We start from the raw sequence: 19,510 nt of genomic DNA on the forward strand, positions 1-19,510 counted from the left end.
ATTGAACCATCAAAAATCAAAGGTTTTAGTATCTGTCATGTCAAAATTATTCAGTATTTCGGAATATTTAGATATTGGAGACTCAACCTGTACAATGTTGAAAATTTAAATATGCAAAAACCATTGAATGAGAAGGTGTGTCCAAAGTTCTGACTGGCACTGTATATAATATAATTTATATATTATATAGTGTGTGTGTATATATTTCTTCTTTGGGGTCCATAGGATCCACAGGAATTACCTTGGGGGTTTGTGGTTGGAGTGATCCAGGCACTAACCAATTACAAGCTTTAGCTCCCAGGATGCACTGGGTCCTGCTCCATATATACCCCACCCCTGGCTACAGGCATTCAGTTTTTTGTTTGGTGCGCAGGAGTGCACCTGGTGAACAGGGGACTGCTTTGGCAGTCCCAAGCAAGTTTTTTTTTTTCTTCTTCTATGAGTAAGCAGCACTAGGCGTCCGAATGGGCGCCTGTGCTGTTGCTCCGTCTAACCCTGCCGGCGCCGCAACACCAGTGAGGGAAGTGGTCATTTCGTCTGGCATCAGTGGAGTGAGCTCTGAACCCAGGACTGCAGCCGGAGACATCGGGGATGCAGGTAAGGTGTCTCCCCGCGGACCGCTGATGGCAGGGGATCAAGTGGCGGTCTGTACCTTCGGCGGTGGAGACCTGCCGGAGGCCGCCGTTGTAAGAAGCCGGTTAAACTGCTTCCCCAACTAGACCGCCGGGGATGATGGCGGTGGCTATGTATGAATCAGTGAGCTCGGTGGATCCATTCAGCCTAGGGGAGGTACGCTTTCCCCAGTGGCTCCTCCCCCAACCCAGACACTGGTCCAGAGTCGAGGTTTCACGCTTCTGGTTTGCTCCTCCCTGTATATGAGATGGCAAACAAGGCCGAGTAGGATATTGAGCTTTGTATAGCCTGGCCGTCCAAGAAGAGGTATACAGGGAGACTAACCAAACCTCCTGAGATCTGCAGCCACCGCTGCTTCTAGTGCTACAGATGGTGCATTTAGGTGCACACCTGGATTCTCTGGCACAGAGGATATATCTGCCAGAAGAAAAGATTGTGGCCCTTCAGGTGCGGATTCGCAGGTTTCTCCGCAACCAGTCAGTATCTGTTCACTCAGTGAGGCAGGTTCTGGGGTCCATGGTGTCCGCCTTCGAGATGGTGGAATATGCTCAGTTCCACTCAAGACCTTTGCAACAGCTGATTTTCTCCCAGTGGATGGGGGAGTACCAGTTGATAGACACATGATCAGTCTTTCTCTAGAGGTGCGGTTGTCCTCTCATGGTGGCTGCAGACGTTTCGCCTGAATAGGGGTCGCCCATTCTGGATTCCAGATTGGGTGCTACTCACTACCGATGCCAACCTTCGTGGATGGGGCGCAGTGACTGTTCGGCACACATTTCAGGGAAGATGGATGACCAGGGAAGGTCTCCTATCTATAAACATCCTGGAACTGCGTGCAGTGTTCAGAGCACTTGTTCAGGCACAGGATATACTGAGGGCAGGCCTGTCCAGATACAGTCCGAAAACGTCACCGCAGTTGCCTACCTCAACCATCAGGGAGGCACACTTAGTCGGGCAGCCATGGCAGAAGTGTCAAGCATTCTGTTCTGGGCAGAACGGCATCTTCCATCCTCAATTGGGAAGCGGACTTCCTAACACGCCAGGGAGTGGGCTCTTCATCCACAGGTATTTCAGAGCCTAGTGGACAAACTACCACCACAGGGTCTCCAGGTACGAGTCCAGAACCAGGGATCCCACAGCCGAGTTTGTGGACGCTCTAGCTGTGAAGTGGGACTTCAAGCTTGCGTGTCTCTTTCCTCCGATCTCCCTCCTCCCAAGGGTCATCAGGAAATTCAAGCAGGAGGGCGGCACAGTAATACGGATAGCCCCTGCTTGGCCCAGACTCAATTGGTTCACCGACCTTCAGTCTCTCTCCATAGTCGCTCCATAGCCTCTTCCTCTAAGGCCAGACCTGTTAACACAGGGTCTGCTGCCTGCATCCGGACCTTCCTCGTCTGTCTTTTACGGTGTGGCTCTTGAATCTTCCATTTTAAGAGCCAAAGGTTTTACCAGTTCTGTAATTCAGACAATGCTTGGGGCACGGAAACCTTCCTCTGCCCGCATTTTAGAGTTTGGCACTCATATTTTCAATGGTGTAGGCATAGAAAATTTTTAGGGTCTTCTGAGTGCTTGTTTTCTCCAGGCCGGGTTAGACCAGGGTCTCCACCTGGCTTCCCTGAGGGTTCAGGAATCTGCACTCTGGTTTCAGCGAAGGTTCGCCCCGCTACCTGATATTAGGCCTTTTTTTTTTTTTTTTTTCAGGGTGTTCTGAGGGTTCAGCCTCCCTTTGTTCCTTCGGTGTCTCCGTGGGATTTGTCTTTGGTTCTCAAAGCTCTACAGGCTCCCCGTTTTCGAACCCCTGAAATCAGTAGACCTTAAGTGATTTGACAGCAAAGACCGTTTTTCTTCTTGCTATCTCCTTGGCCCGCAGTGTCTCTGATTTGGCAGCCCTTTCTTGTCGCTCTCCCTTTTTTGATTTTTCATCGGGATAGAGCTGTTCTTTGTACCACGGTGTAGTTCCAGTCTTCAGGCCTCTCTGTAGGTGAAGCTTCTGGATGTTGTACGCACCTTACGTAATCTACGTGGATCGCATCAACTCCATTAGGAAATCGGATTCTCTTTTTGTGTTGTATGGCTGTCATAAGCGAGGCTGGCCAGCTAACAAACAGACTCTGGCTAGATGGCTTCCTATGACTATTTCTCAAGCTTACACGCAAGCTAATCTCTCTGTTCCAAACACAGTGACAGCACATTCTACTCGATCCGTGGGACAGTCGTGGGCGTTCCGTCGTGGTGCCTCTGCTGAATAATTGTGCAAGGCAACCATGTGGTCTTCCGTCCACACTTTTCTCAAATTTTACGCATTTGATACATTTGCCCCTCAGGATGCTTCCTTTGGGCGTCTGATTCTCCTATCTACTAAACAAGAGCATCCCCACCATTAAGGGAACTGCTTTGGGACATCCCCAAGGTAATTCCTGTGGACCCTATGTACCCCGAAGAAGAAAATAAGGGTTATGATATAACATATACCTTTTTGTTAACTTTTTCTTCGAGGTCCACAAGACACTCACCCTAACGCACATGGTTGTTGTTGGGTAATCTTTTTCTTTTGTATTTCTATCATTCTCTCTTCTTAGAGTGTTTTTGATGTACAATTGTCCTTCCTTCTCATCTGTGCTTCTCCTGCCTTGGGCTTGGTAACAAACTGCCTGTAGCCAGGGGTGGGGTATATATGGAGGAGGACACAGTGCATCCTGAGAGCTAAAGCTTGTATTTGTTTGGTGCCTGGATCACTCCAACCGCATACCCCCAAGGTAATTCCTGTGGACCCTATGGACCTCGAAGAAAGAGTTAACAAAGGTATGTTATACCATAACTCTCATATGGATATATATCTCCTTACCTTAGTGTCAGTGGCTGTAACATAGCGTTTCGCATGCAGATGCACCCGCAGTCACAAATAGAATATATGCAGGCCGCATATCATTTTAATCAGCAGAAGCTGCTTTTGCATCTTATATGCATCATGTGAATAAGACTCATTTGAAGCTAAAAAGTCCAACTGTCCTCCCGCGTTGTGTAGCTTGACTAGTAGCACACAGAGAATAGATGTATCTGGAAACTTCTGTAGCTGCTGCAGGAGTATTTTAATGCAGTGCTCTTGGCCCAGGTTATAAACAGAATTTTGGGCAAATAGTTATGCTTGCTTTGTGCAGTCCCAATGTAATTACCAGGATCTCCAAGATGGATGCCGGAGGAAACTGGATTTTTCCACTCACCATAAAATCCCTTGTTTGTAGTCCATCTGGGGGACACTGCCATCCCTCCCTGGTTGTTTTATTCTATGTTCTGGTTGTTTCCTTGTGACATAGTTGTTCCTCCATGTGGCTTTGTTATACAAAAACTGGTGGAGGTGGGACGGCTTATACATTAACCCACGTTATTGGTAAAGCTGCAACACCCTATGCTTTAATGATGTACTCTAAATGTGTAAAATTACTGCCAGTGTGTAGGCAGAATAGACATAGCTGCAGCACAATGTTTTGGGAATGTTTTTGCCAACCAGTGCCTGCACTACAGATAGCCCTGTTACTGAGAGCCCCTGCTTCAGGATTTCGGTTTAGTTGTGTCTGAGCAGTATAGGCAGGAGCCACCAATGAGTCCCTTTACATGTTACATTTCAAAGAAATGTAGTTACCATGGATTAAAATGAATGCCCAACATATTTATATATTTTCCGTTCTGAATGTTTTCGGATAAAGCATTTGTTTACCCTTGGTAACACTAAATGCATCTATCGCCAGATTGAGATAATTTTCTCACATTAATTTTTGCACAGATGCCACTTAATCCATTCAAGTCTACTCTAATGGTGGGTTAATACCAAATTTTACAGACTTTGTAAAATCTGTACAACTATTCCCACATGTGGGACTTTGCAACCTACACTTGTGGGTTTCAAATTTGCTTTCCTTGTGCTTAGATCCGGAAGCTTTGCTTTGTGTTAGTGACCTCATGGTTATTGGCTCGGTCTGTAGTCTGCACGGCACATAGATAAGCAGCGTTATCGGCCTCTGGATTTTGCTTTGTACGGAGAGATTTTGTAGCCTCTCTCCACTCTCCGGTGTCAGTAGATAGGAGCCAGTTGTTGCAGATCTCTGGTTTGATTAATTGAACGCTATGCATAAAAGCATTCTTATACATTTACTATTAAAAGGGAACATAGGGGAGCGATGATACATAGTGTATCAAATTGCTAAATATTCTGTGTTTTTGGCAATAAGTGGGTTGTAATTTGAAACCGGTTTTACATTTTTGGCATTTATATTTAAAGCAAAGTTTGTTCAGACTTCCCCACCTGTCCCTTATGAGCTGTATGAGATGTAGCGCATGAAATTTGTACTGGGATTTGTCAGGCAATGTGTTTCCTAACTAGTTACTGGAAAAATCTGACTGAAAAATTCCTAACAATGTCCAATAAGATCTTCTGCCAAAAAGGTATTTTGGAAATGTCAATATTTTTACAAGGTCCTCTATTTTCATGTATTTCATTAATCATTTTTATTTAGTATGAAATTAATGTATAATTGAATACACAATTTTGCATATAATCTGGAATCAAAATCTGCGTTCCATTGTGTTTTGTGTGCACGTGGATGAGTCTTGGAACAATAGTCTTTGTGCACAGCTATCATTGATCCATATAATACTTTGCTCATTTATGCAGGTTAATGATCAGTATTCCAACTGGCACTGAAATTTAAAACTACAGTACTATTTAGTGCAAAACCCACCCGGTGTTGCACAGGATGGGATCACTGTTTTCAATTCTGCTAGCAAAAACCCCTAAAAGCAAAATGGGACATTGAAGGATGATTGAAAACCTATCCATAGTGTACTAAAGAGGGACTTTTCGCCGGTTTCTGGGTGCGAACAGAAATCATGTATTATGTTTCTATTTGGTATATATTAACCGAAATTGACCTTTATTTTATGGACTAAACAACAATCTGCAAAAACCCAATAATAGAACAGTTGTTCATTTACTGAAAAAAAAAAAAAAAACTGATTATGGTATCCAGTAAATGAACCCCCTCCTCTTACCTTATACAAGGCTATCCACCACAGGGTATACCATTCTAAAAAATAAATATATATATATATATATATATATATATATATATGCGCGCGCATAGTCCTTCTGGCATGGGTGTACCCAGCTCAATGAAGGGAAGGCGGCACTCCAATCGTATGAAAAAAATTCAATGTGTATTAATATAGCAGCATGATAACATCCATCTGTCAACGTTTCAAGGCTCAAGGCCTTTTCATCAGGACATACAAAGGAAGACCTGATGAAAAGGCCTTGAGCCTTGAAACGTTGACAGATGGATGTTATCATGCTGTTATATTAATACACATTGAATTTTTTTCATACGATTGGAGTGCCGCCTTCCCTTTATTGAGCTGGGTACACCCATGCCAGAAGGACTATGCATATCTCTATCTCTATCTCTCTCTCTCTATCTCTCTGTGTCTCTCTCTCTGTGTCTCTCTCTCTGTGTCTCTCTCTCTGTGTCTCTCTCTCTGTGTCTCTCTCTCTGTGTCTCTCTCTCTGTGTCTCTCTCTCTGTGTCTCTCTCTCTGTGTCTCTCTCTCTGTGTCTCTCTCTCTGTGTCTCTCTCTCTGTGTCTCTCTCTCTGTGTCTCCCTCTCTGTGTCTCTCTCTCTGTGTCTCCCTCTCTCCATTGTTATATTATAATGTTTTTTGTACAAATTAGGCAGTGTATTCCGTTTAGTATTTTGAGAGCAAAGCAGCTCAGATTCATTCAAAACAAACAGAAAACTCAATTTTCAACGAGTTTGGTATAAAAGATCAAAGTCTAGATAGACCCCACAAGGTCGACTGGGTCAAAAGGTCGACATGTATTTTTTTTTTTTTTTAAATTTAACTCTAATCTTCACCATAACCCTCCCCTTGGTGCCTAACCGTCCCTCTTAGAGCCTAACCCTAATCCACAGGTGGTACTGATTATTTCAGTTGTGAATCTGTGGATACCTGGAAAATATGCACTGTTTGGGTTTCCTGAGGACTGGATTTTGGAAACAATGGTCTAGACACTGTCTGTAATGGAATATTAAATGAAAGTGACTCCTTCATTGAGTAATCCAGTTACTAATATACTGTAAAAAGATCTACTCTGATTGTAAGATATTGGAGAAGTGGTTTTGAGTTTAGTGTCCATAAGATATTTTTGCTTTTAGCTAGCCAGGGGACAACATACAGTCATCTATGATGAAGGCTCATCTAATGGGGGGAGGTTTATCAAACCTTCTAAAGAGATTGGTTGCTATGGGCAATCAGATTATATCTAACATTTATTTGGAACATTCTATAAAATGATAGCTAGAAAGTGGTTGCTACACTTGTCCTCTTTAGAAGGTTTGATGCTCTCCATAGAATGGGTACTTGAGTACATGCTTGTGGAATTTGTTACATCCATATAGTTAGTTTTCTCTCAAATTGGTTAAAGTTCGGTCACTTAGGCTGAGACCTAAAGCTGGGTACACACGTAAACATTTTCTGTCCAATCATCCAATTAGTTCATTGGTTGGAATGAAAATCTGGTAACGTATGGGAGTAACTGATCAGCAATTTACGTGTGTACCCAGCTTAAGTGTTAAGTTTAATAAATCTTGGGTTTTAGCTCAGATATCTGTATATTTTGGTGCTAAATTATTAGACTGCACACAAGCTGCTACAATGAATCTTTGTATGTTGTGATGTGCAGAATACTCAGTTGGTATGTTGATAAGGTTTAGGGAGTTGAATTTCATTGTGTTAATAGAACAGCCAACCTTTTTAGGTTTTTAATAGCCTAACAATAGAAATTCTGGTCTTGGAGAGTCATTCGAGAATAACTATGTGCCTTAACATGGGCCAAACTAATATTCATGAGTACAGCATCTGCATTTACTATAAACACAACGCCGCTTAAGCATTGATCATGGCTCACAGATATTGTACATGCTTTCTAGTGAATTGATCGGCTTGATTCTCATGAAACCTGGCTAAGCCTCCCTCTTTTGTTTGACAGATCTTTTAAAATCCTTTTGTAATTATTAAATAGCCCTTTCAAAAAGTGCTACTTGTACTTCAGAGAGAGTGTCCCTTTACATGAAGTGCACAGATTCCTGTACAGTGTAGGCAATAGAGGCAGCCATTTTGTTTGCTGAGCCAATATTCAGCCTGTCATTTCGGTAAGAGTGAGTGCCGCCACAGAGGCATGGTACACTGATTCTGGCCACACTGTTAATACTGTCTTTGTGTGCAAGCAACATGTCTGTAAAAAAGCTGCAAGCTGCTCTGGAATAATAGTCCATTGCGGCACAAAGACCAGACTAGCAACATTACTTACTAAGACAGGAGTAAATTGATGGCTCAGCGATTATAACTTTGGTCCCCTGGACTGAATTAGTGAAGTTTGAAATCTGACTGGTGTGGTGTAAAGGATAAAGGCACTTCAGTGTAGTCTGGTTCAACAGAACACTGTGATGAAAGTCCAGACATTTGACCTGGATCCTATGTAATGCTATACTCTCATTGTACTAGGAATAAAATGTGTTGCAGACTAGAATTGTTCAATTTTATGCTTTCTCGTATGACTTCCAAGTGTGCAACAGCTGAGAAGTTTTCCACTTTGTTCAAGCAAAAAAACCATTAATCCGGTCTTTCTGTATAGTGTTGTCTGCAATTCTTCGCTACTCTGCTAGGCCCCGAAAGGGATGTTGTGTGACACTGAATTTCCTTTTAAAATCTAATTCCCCCAATTCAATGTATATTCCACATACTGAGCTTTGTAGTCACATTGGCAGCAGGGGTTAGATTTCATCATGTTTCAAATGTCTTAATCAGAAATGTTTCTGCATTTTTTGTTTTCCCGGCACATCCAGACAGACTTTAGTGTTTGCTTTAGCTAAGCACACTTTTTGTCATTAGTTCTGCTGATGCGGAACCCTTTTTGTTCCATATTGGATGATGATTTGTGGCAGGATGTTCATCCTGTATAAAGAATGCTGTACAGATTTAAGGAGATGTGTGTTTTCTCTGGCAGTGCCAAAATCCATGCATAACTGATGCATTATGCACATATTAGGTGCTTATGCCAAATGTTCTTGTTGAGAACACGCTATTGTAGTGCAATGTATGTTGTCTATATGTGGAGATCTGGCATATAATGACTTTTATAATACCAATATATTCAGATAAATCAATATTTATTGTATAGGACACACCTACTATGAAGTGTTGAATGGCAGTTCCTGCCCCTGTGGAGCACGCACTACCTAGGTTAGTGTAGTCGGAACCCAATTAACTTACAATTCTCTTTAAATCCTTGGATGAATACTGGGTTGGGTACGGGATCCCGGCATTTGGGATGTGCTGACGCTCAGAATACAGATAGCGGCTTCCCGACCCAATTAACACCTAACCCTAACCCACATTTCCCGCAGCCTAGCCCTAACCCTTCCCCCAAACCCTAATACTTACTGTTGAGATTCTGAACGCCGGCATCCCGACCGTTGGGATGCCGACTACATCCCGAAAACAGGTAGGAAACTCGTGTAACAGGGAAGTCCTGCAAACTCAATAGGACAGCATCAGTCTCTATTTCCACACCTTAGCACTGCAGTGCTAACCACTAGGTGACTATGTGAGTGGTCCAAAACATTCCTATATTATTTTCCAAGGCCTTGCAAGAATCTGAAAGTTTAGTGGAGGCTAAAAAATAGACCAGCTGTTGGCCAATAATAGCAAAGAAACCTAGCAGGAGCAAGGTAGGGGAGAGGAGTACACGTAACCCAGTGCATAGGGCTAATGTCTGGACTCCTTGTATGGTTCTGTGCTTTTTAAACAGGTCACTTCTGTATTAATATAGCAGTGTTCTCCCCAGAATTTTTTTCCAGCCGGGTGGCATCAAGAAGTAGCCGTGTGGGGGCCTTTGCAATTATGCGTGCGCCGGGAAAAGGGGTATCTCCCTTATCATTCCAGCCCGATAGGTCTCAGGCTTCTCCACCACTGGCGCTCAGTTAAGTGCCCATTATGCAGTGCCCCCTGTATTTGTGCCCTTTATACAGTGCCCCCTGTAGTTTTCCCCTTTATGCATTGCCCCCTGTAGTTTTGCTTTGCCCTTATGCAGTGCCCCCAGACTGAAGTACTGTCCCTATGTAGTGCCCCCAGACTTAAATAGTGTCCTTTATGCAGTGCCCCCAGGCTGGCCCCTTATGAAGTGCCCCCAGGCTTAAATAGTGTTCCTTATGCAGTGCCCCCAGGCTGGCCCCTTAGGCAGTGCCCCAGGCATAAATAGTGCCCCAGGCATAATGACGTCACCCACGCAGTGCATCACTGGGAATTCTTACCTCTGAAGCGATTGGATGCTTCTTTAGTCTCCGGTCACTTCAAAGGCCAGCGTTCCACAGCAGGGGGCAGGGGTTGGCGGGGGAAAGTGCCGGGCGGTAGGCTGTTTCTGCTGGGCAATGCGCCCGCAGAAAACAGCCTGGGGAGAACACTGGATGTAGGTTGAATGTATGTTAACACCATTGGGTATAATGTGTTAATGGTAAGGTTGGCAATAAAAATATTAATCTGAGATCTTTCCTGGATGGCATGTTTCTTCTGGTTCTGCCATGTTATACACAAAAGCAGATGGTTGTGCTGCATGACCCACGTTCTCTTTAGCAACAAATAAATATACTGATCACCTATAGAACTTGCTTGTGCAAATTGGAATTCATGTTCCTCTTGATTGCTAGCTGCCTGTGTCTTCACTCTTATACAACCACCCAGTTTCGGACTAATCATTAAAGTGTCTACCCATGAACGTGTGGCATACTTTGAAGTGCCTGGCGTTCAATTCCTAGCTAGTTGATGGATGGGAAGCTGGGGAACAGTGAGATCAGTTAAATGTTCCAACTTGCAAGAAGATGAACTGAAAAGTTTTTAAAACCAGAGTGTAAGTGAGGGCAGCACCTGGATGACCTCAGTGTCTGTCCTCGGGTGTGCCACCTTCACTGACCCCTGGTCTGATATCAGGAAAGTGAGTACATTTCAATTGGAACTTAGTTTTCCCACTCATAGTGGGACATATACTAAATATTAGGCCTATCAACTAACTTGTAAAATGAAATAAAAACATTTGACAAGATTTTTTTTTCCCCCCCCTGTTCAAAGTATAAAATGTGAGTACTATTCCAAGAATAGCGCTAATTGTGTAGAACTTTCCGCTTTAATTTCATCTATTCACAGAACATGCTTTCAGTATCTATCCCGATGTTTTGCCATAACTTTAAAGATTTCCAATGCGGTTTTTGGAGCGTAGCGGTGCACGCTTTGTCCTGTTTTTCCTTGATCTCCTAGCAGTCATTAGACCATGTAAAATCTTGCATGATCAGTCTTCATAAATGGCTAATCCGACTAATCCAAGTCGCTGACGCTGGATTAAAACAGACCATTCTCTTTATCATGACTTTATTACCCAATCATGATAAAGACCATGGTCTAAAAGTTTGACTCTATAATCTGGGTGACTATATACTTGATGGACGCCAAAAAAGGAGTATGCCACACTATATGGAGTAAAATCCAGGCCTCGCATGAACCCTTGGAGGTCAATCCTATTAGGTGCGAGTTGCTATTTTCTCTTCGAATTCGCACAGCAAAGTAATTCTCAATCCAATTGGCAACTCACACTGAACCAGTGAGACTGAATCCGCATATTTTTCATTCTCAACTCCCTGAAGGTGAGAGAAAAATCTTTAGTTTTAAGGTTAAAATGTCGGGACGCTGTGTTGAAATCCTTGGACCCCCCCCCCCTCTCACGATTAATTAGGCAATTGGACGTTTCCAATTAGCTTAATTAGTCCAATAATTAAATTTTTTTTCGTTAAAAAAAACATGTCACCAAATCAACTTTTTCGTAAATTTATGTACCCCAAATTTAATGACAATATTTTTTTAAATTTAATAGTTTTTTTTTTTTACAATTTTTGAAGGTGCCCTCATAGTACCCCAAAATCGCCTTTTTTTTTTTTTTCCCTACTTTTTGTTTGCATTTTTCGTTTAATCCGTTTGAGATTGAAAGAAAAGTTGCTTTACATCTTTTGTGCTTTTAAAAAAAATAAAAATAAATAAATAAAAAGCCATTTGACACCATTTAAAAACCTACAGTACCTTCCTAATGCCCACAAACAGCCTTCTATACGGTCCCGCTAACAAAATTATAAATTTTGGGGACTCCAGGATGGTCTCCCCACTTTTTTATGCACTTCTCTCACATCTCATTTGGCAGTCACTTCGCACCCCTCTGCTGCAAGTACCGCTAATAGGCATTTTTAATTGGATTTTAGAGTTCTCAGGAGGACATATTAGTGTGAAGTCTGCGAGTTTCAAGAAACAATCTCGCAATCCGCACCTAATAGGATTGACCCCTTAAGCTGCGTATCCACTTGCCGTTTAAACAGCGATTGAACAATTACGACATCGTAATCGTTCAATCGCTCATTAATCTTGCATGAAAATGTCAAATTACCAGCGATGAGCGCTCCCACTGGTCGTTTATGACATCAATCATCGCCTGAACATGCCGGTCAATCTGCCGATATCGACAGATTGGGCATGTTCGGGGATGAGGGAGGGTGCCTGCACTGAACGACATATCGTTCAGTGTGGGCACCTACAGGATGAGGAACGACTGGACGGTTACGATGTCGTAATCTTACTGTCGTTACCCCATCGCCTAATGGATACGCACCTTTATAGTTCTGAAAATTGAGCATAAAATGTTTGTTTATAAGCAAATCAAGTTGTTGTTTTCTCCTTTCCAAGTTTATAAATATCTTAATTATGTAACTAGGTGCAACATTTTTTTTTTTTTTTACAGCCAGTGTAGTTAACAAACAAGTTTTATAAAGACTTGATTAAAGAATAATGTATAAAACCATGTTCCCATAAGGCAAGGTATGTGCCATAACAGTACTGTATTGCATGGTTAAACTGGTGAGGCCTTTGTCCATTTGTGAGACTTACTTCGGTCATGTAATCTACTGCTTGTTCCTGTCACGTGCAATCTCAGGCTCTCATACGTTAATGTAAAGATTCAATGCCTATGTTTCTAAAAAGATCTTTCTCACTAAACTCTTGTTTTCTAGGTAACATTCAGGTGACCTGGATAGACGATACATCAGCATTCGTGTCCCTTAGCCAGCCAGAGCAAGTACAAATAGGTAAGAAATGAGTGTTGTTGCTATCGGACAAATAAGAACACATACTAAAATTAATTTGCTTAGAACTGGAGTCCTCTCTTTGACTAGATCTATGACTAGATTTATTAAATGTTACTATTTATTGTCCCCGCTTATCAAGTGAAACGTGTCTGTGATAAAGTTAGTGTGTTTGGTGATGCGTTCTGAAGAAGCCTTTTTTTTTTATCACACTAGAAAACTTAATTGACAATATAAGCCAAAAGGTCTTTAAAATGAGTTCCTGATGACACACAATTCTATGTAAATTGATTTAATCATTTGTTTTTGTTACCATTTTGTGAAGTTTGCTAGTAAAAATTTTCTTTTTTTCTACTTGAAAAGTCAGACAACTTTAATAATCTTGAGACTGGGAGCAACGTTTCATTTAGGTTTATGAATTAAGTGTGTTAAGTTTTTGATTTCATTGCCATATTTATGTTCGTATCCTTTTCTATCCAGTAGGAATTCTGTGCTTAGTGTGGCTCATTTTACAAATCCCAAAGTATAATAATTGTATCTAGTAAACCTCCATGTAAGCTGCTGTGCTCTTTAACACATCATGTGACCATTCTGTCTGCAGTAAGCATGTGATGGTCACAGCTCTTAATAGCTAGCAGCTCTGCTCTTGTGATAGACCTTCCCATTAAGATAAACAAGGATCAGAAAGAAATTAGACAGTGTTTTTGTGTGTCCCTGGCAGTAGGAAGTCCAACAGCCTTTTAAGTATAAGAAACCAGCACTTGTCGGCTTATCTTTTGTCAGTGGCTTTATGCCTTACTGTATATTGTTTGCACAAAGAGGCGCAAAGTAAAATTAGATTCTGGTCTGTAAAAGTCAAATATTTTCAGTGGCTTCAGACCTAGCATAGAGCTGCTACTTATGAGCTGCTTGACACTGAAATTACAGGTCTTTCTGTTGAGTTGCTTGGAAACAACAGAGTTCCTGTTATGGGGACTCCACATCTTTCTGCTAACTGGTCCTCTCTGTAAAGTGCAGAGACAAGGAATACATCACGCAGCAATATTTAACACTGGTGTTTTGTTTGCGTTGGGTAAGAGACTGGAGTTGAGGTTAAGGGTCATATCCCGAAAAAGGCGTGATGCCTTGCAAAAAATTGACAAGTTGAAGATAAGTTCACTATGGTGTTGTGTTAAACACATCTATGTGTTGTGTGGGTAAAACAGTTTATACAAGTGCAGGGCTTCATTTGAATCCTTAAACATTTAAAAAATAAATACATCTGTGTGGGTTGTTTTTTTTTTTTTTTAAATTTTACAGAGCCCATTTATTTGAATGCAGCTTTGCCGAGTTCCAACTAGTGTAAAGTGCCTAAAAAGTTTAATGTATTGCCGCGGTTACAAAAAAACACTTGAAATGAACTCAACCAATCAAGTTATTACATTTGTTTGTATTTTATAGATGTAGTAATGGTACCCTGGGCAAAAGAACGCCTATGCCTCTATGGCATCTTGGTGGGAGTAATAGTAGATTCTGCCTTAAAGCTGGTCAGTACTGGAGGTGGCATAGCCAACATACTTTGGGGGCATGCCTAGCCCTTGACGAGAGTAAAACTGGGTACACACTTGTCGATGTATCATCGACTAACGATATGACTAGAGCATCGGGCGAGTGTTTACACCCGATATGTCTGAAATACGTCGTTTAGACATATTAGGTCAGCCCTACAGCGCAGCCAAGCAGATATACCATCCAGATATACAGGTACATGTGGCTGTGCCCACCCATTTGTCATGTCTGCCCAGACATATCGAGCTGCCGATTGGTAAGTGTATAGCTTACCAAATTGGCCGCTTGGTCAGTGCAACAGCTGGGTGGCCGCTGGTTCGCTCAAGTGTGTACCCAGCATTATACATTAAATGAATAACAATCACACTTAATAAATTTGCCTTTTCCGCCATACCAGCTCCAAATTTAAATTACCAGCAACTCTGTTTAATAAACCTATACCCCCCTAGTCAGTCCACCAATAACATAATAGCATGCAAATTTTGCCCAGTGAGTCCGAACACTAATTTATTAGCTTTTATTTAACATAGGTACCATATTGCTTTAAGTCTTTACACTGTAATAGTCCCCCCCCCCCCCCCCCCCCACAATTACTGAGCGATGGCATAAGTTGCACTGCCTTACTTAGATTGGTTTGGCAAAGCTTTGGAGAGAAGAGATCATTTAGTGCTGTAGAGTGTGACCCCATGAGCAGCATTTACATAGAATGAAGGGGTGTTGAACACCTTTAACAAAAGACCACCTATCCCAAAATGTAACTGGTCTTTATAGACCACTAGTAAATAATTACCTGCACTCTCAATCAGAATGGTAATGGTCCTCCCACATCTGTATTATTCCATTATGTAAATTCTGTTGTTGGCACTTCTGCTCTGTATTGCAGCCTAAACAAACACTGTCATAATTGAGTTAGTGTAATGTTGTAAAACAATAGGGACAATCCACTGTCACACACGGGACATTTGTACAAATTTTAACATATCGATTTTTGTTAAAACTTAAGCTGTTTTTAAAAAAAAGATAGATGTAATATCAAAGTGCCTAGCTAGGCTTAGTTTTAGGTAGAAAAAAAACACGGTCTCCATTATACGTTATACCCAGCACAATATCACAAAATTTAGTTGTCATGTACGGGACAAGCCAAGTCACCGCAGTTTTGTAAAGGAAACTTCTACTTGATGATTCATCTCAACTCATTGTATTATGGGAATCGGTATGTAAAGCCGCCGGAAGGGGGGGGGGGGGTTGCAGAACACTAACCTCCTCCCAGGGGTGCCTAAACCTAACCGTACCGGCTTACCTTCATCCGGGATGCTGGGCATCGGGATTTCGGCGTGGGGCTAGCGTTGCGATTTAAATGCCTAACTTCAGTCCCTGGCTGAGCTTCCAGCGCCGGGGGATTCCGATAGGCAGCATTCCAGGCGCTGGTATGTTAACCGCATCCATATTATGAGCTTATTTTTTTGTGAAAACTTATGAGAAAGCTATAATTGAACTTGTCAACCTATGTTGAAGACCTAGATACACAGATACAGATTTTTATTCTTTATTTTTTTGGGTCAAGAATGGGAATGGAGGGACTTCTGAGGTAAAATTACCTCAAGTAAAACTAGGCCGATTAATGATTAAAAGCCATATTTATTGGCTAAAGAAACATTGCAGAAAACAAAAAAGTAATTGACACACAATTAATTATACAGAGAAGGATGAGTATTTGTGATATACTATTAAACACGAAGCACTCTTTTTTGTTGACTCCTGGCCTGATTTAGATTTGATTGCAATGCTGATATTTATGCAGATTGAGTGATTATTAACCATTGCACATGCATGAAAGCTGCTCATGCACGGCGATTGTTTTACGATTATGCTCACATAGGAGTCATTTGCAAAGTGCGTGACAGTCAGCATTTGGGGTAAGAAATGGGGCGGGGGGTATAAAAACGCAGGCATGTCTGACCTTTTAAACACTGTTTTCTGGGTGTGCATAAATTAGCCATTGCATTGATTCTCTCAGCAGGAGAGACCTCTTTGTGTCTGGAGACCTGCTATGTCTGCGACAGCTTAAACTTACTCATAGGTCTGATGGCCACCTGATCTGCATTTGATGTTTTCTTCTTCTGGGTCCATAGGGATCCACAGGGATATTATGGTTGGAAGACCAGGCACCAAACCATTAAAGCGTCTGCTCCCAGAATGCCCCGCGTCCCTCCCCATATGTACCCCGCCCCTAGCCATAGGACTTCAGTTGTTCGGTTGGTGCGGCAGGATCAAGACGCACCTTTGTAATAGGACTGCTTAGAGCAGTCCTAAGCTTTTATTTTATGTTTTATTTGTTTTTCCGAATTGGCAGTACCAAGCAACTGAACTAAGATGCACCTACTGCGGCTCCATCTACTTCCGCCGGGCCACATCATCAGTAATTGTGCTGGTGATTTCTGTGTGTTGCAGCTGAGCTTAGCTAGCAGCAATGCTGCGACCTTGACTGCATTGAAAGTTCGGAGATGTCAAGTAAGGCGATTCCTCGCTTACGAGGAATCGTGTGCGGCAGTTCTTGATTTTGGTGTCAGTAATGCACCAGAAGCTGCTGCTGTCAGGGCCCAGGATTGTCCGCGTCCCCACTACACCAGCCGGGGCCTTATTGTCTGTCGCTGGGGATCGGCAGCAGAAGCTATCTGCTGCCACGAGGCCTGCGTACCCGGCTGGTTAATGCAGCTTAGGGGAGGTAGGCGGTCCCCCCACCCAGACGCAGTCCCTACAAAGGGTTTAGTGCATCTGGGTTGCTCTGCCAACCCTCCACATGTATGAGACGCTCAGTCCACACTCTGCGCCCTGTAGCGGCTGGTCTTAGGAGGGTCTGGGTCATTCTCCCTGTATACATGTCCCATGGTTAAGGTATATGATGCTCTGATACGTTGCTGTAGTTAATTTAGAACTGATTGTAATAATATGTGACTGTTTGCTAGCTGCTGATTGACACTGTCTTTTAATTCTAAATCTGTCGATTGTAACCATCCTCTTGGCGTGGAGGTTTCTTTCTGAGTACTTCATTCATTAAGATTTTGTGAAGGCTGTCACATAATATTGCAATTATTGCCTTTACTTTGCACATGTCAAAAGATAAAGGAAAACAGGAGGGGGAGCAGCCTGTGCTGGTTCCATGTAAATAATGTACAGCTTGTGGCCTCTCAGGAAGTAAAGGATGGTTTGTTTGTTATAAAGAGCCATCTTGGGTTGCCTCTTTTTCCCAGGTATGATGAAGGTTGTGGATCGTATGGCTGCTCCCATGATGCCTCCTTGGATGGGGTGTACACAGTATGCTATGTTGGCACCTCCTATGTGTTCTTCATGGAAGGATGTTAATGGCCATTCTAGTCAGTGTATGTCACCATCTTATGTTGATAACAGACCGGTAGTGACCTAAGCACAAGTTATCTTTCTATCAGTCTGCCCAACATAAGGATTTGGACGCATCATCAGGGAAATTAGATGATGCACAGGGTTCCTCTCCAGGATCTAGTTCTGGAGAGGAGGATCATCCGTCCACTGATTATGAACCAGCTCATAGTAAGAAGGCTCCAATGTTTAATCTCCACCGGAAGGTGGTCAAAACGGAGTTCCATGTATCTGAACAGCTTAGAGCTTATCGAGGAGACATGGGGTAACTCTGATGAACAATTTTATGTGAATAAAAGAATAACCTCATTGTATCCGTTTCCACCTTCTGTATGTACTAAGTGGAAGGTACCTCCTACTGTGGATGCTCATGTAACACATTTTTTTTTTTTTTTTAAATCATGTACATTTTTATTAGAAAATTTTCAACATATTATAAACAAAACAAAAAACAGATAAACAAGTAAATAAGTGTTGCCAATAAAAAAGGAAAGTACAGTGGTACAATTAAATACCAAAATATACAATCAAAGAAGAATCAGCAGTAAACCGAACCTGAGATCACAAATATGACATATAAACAGCTCGCGCATGGAAGTAAAATAAAATAATCGAACAATAAGGAAGCAAACAAAACAAAGAACGGGGCAAAAACAAAAAAGGGAAAGAAAAAGGAGAATAGAAGGTGCTAGATTACACGGAAGGATCCCCAATTGGTCTACGAAGGCCCAAAAAAGAAAGAGCCCATCTATCCCATAATTTGTGAAATTTAGAAAGGGCTTTACGACTAGTATAGACATACCTTTCATGATCAATGGTATCATTAGCAAGTGCCCTCCGTTTGTGTATATCAGGAGGATCTGGAGCACACCAAGAACGGGTAATAATTACTTTTGCTAAAGTGGATAAGCCTAAAACATAACGATAAATATTTGAATTAAACAATTCCTCAATATCCAATGCGAATAAACAACGTTTTGCCTCTAAGGGAGGTAATGAGGGGAAAGTAAACTGTATATCAGACCATACCAAGATCCAAAAATCATTAACTCTAGGGCAATCCCATAACAAATGCCAAAAATCGCAACCAAGAGCATGACATTTGGGGCAATTAGTTGGAGCATTAAAGTGTATCTTATAGAGCCCAACAACTGAGACCATTGTTCATCCTGAAGAGAACCCAAATCTAGTTCCCATTTATTCCTAAGGGGGAGAAGGGCATCCAGCAAATTATGAGAGGTAAGATCACTATAAAGACAGGAGACTGTCTTACGAACAGGTAATTTGATAAGTGCAAGTTTAAGAAGAGAAGGTGATAATAAAACAGGGTCAGATCCAAACTGGGAGTGCAGGGCATGACTAAGTTGAAGGTATCTATAAAATGCTGTACAGGGAAGGCCAAACTCCATGCACAAATGATCAAAGGAGTGAAGCACCCCATTATGAAACAAATGGCCAAGGGATTTGATACCATATGAAATCCAGAAGGACTCCGATCCCAGCACTCCCAGCTCAGAAAAACCACCATTATACCACAGGGGGATCTCTGGATCTACACCCTCATCCCCAAATAATCCCTTAGCAAAATGCCAAACCAGTCGAGCCTGTCGAAGTAAGGGGGGAGATCTACCCGGCAATTTTACAGATAACAAAATTTGTAGAGGAGCTAAAGGGAAGCCTGTTTGCACACTAAGAAATCCTGCCAAAGTGTAT

General features: G+C 42.1%; 1 protein-coding gene across 1 annotated transcript in view; it reads left to right on the top strand.

The window, feature by feature from the left end:
* PARN (poly(A)-specific ribonuclease) overlaps positions 1 to 19,510 on the top strand; it is a 166,783-nt gene that overhangs the window by 82,753 nt on the left and 64,520 nt on the right. Inside the window, exon 21 of the mRNA XM_088466789.1 lies at positions 12,782 to 12,856. Coding sequence (XP_088322915.1) covers positions 12,782 to 12,856 — 75 coding nt within the window. The remainder of the gene's footprint in view (positions 1 to 12,781; positions 12,857 to 19,510) is intronic.

This window comes from Taudactylus pleione, unplaced genomic scaffold, assembly GCF_031769625.1.
Source record: "Taudactylus pleione unplaced genomic scaffold, aTauple2 ptg000066l, whole genome shotgun sequence".
NCBI classification, from domain to species: Eukaryota; Metazoa; Chordata; class Amphibia; order Anura; family Myobatrachidae; genus Taudactylus; species Taudactylus pleione.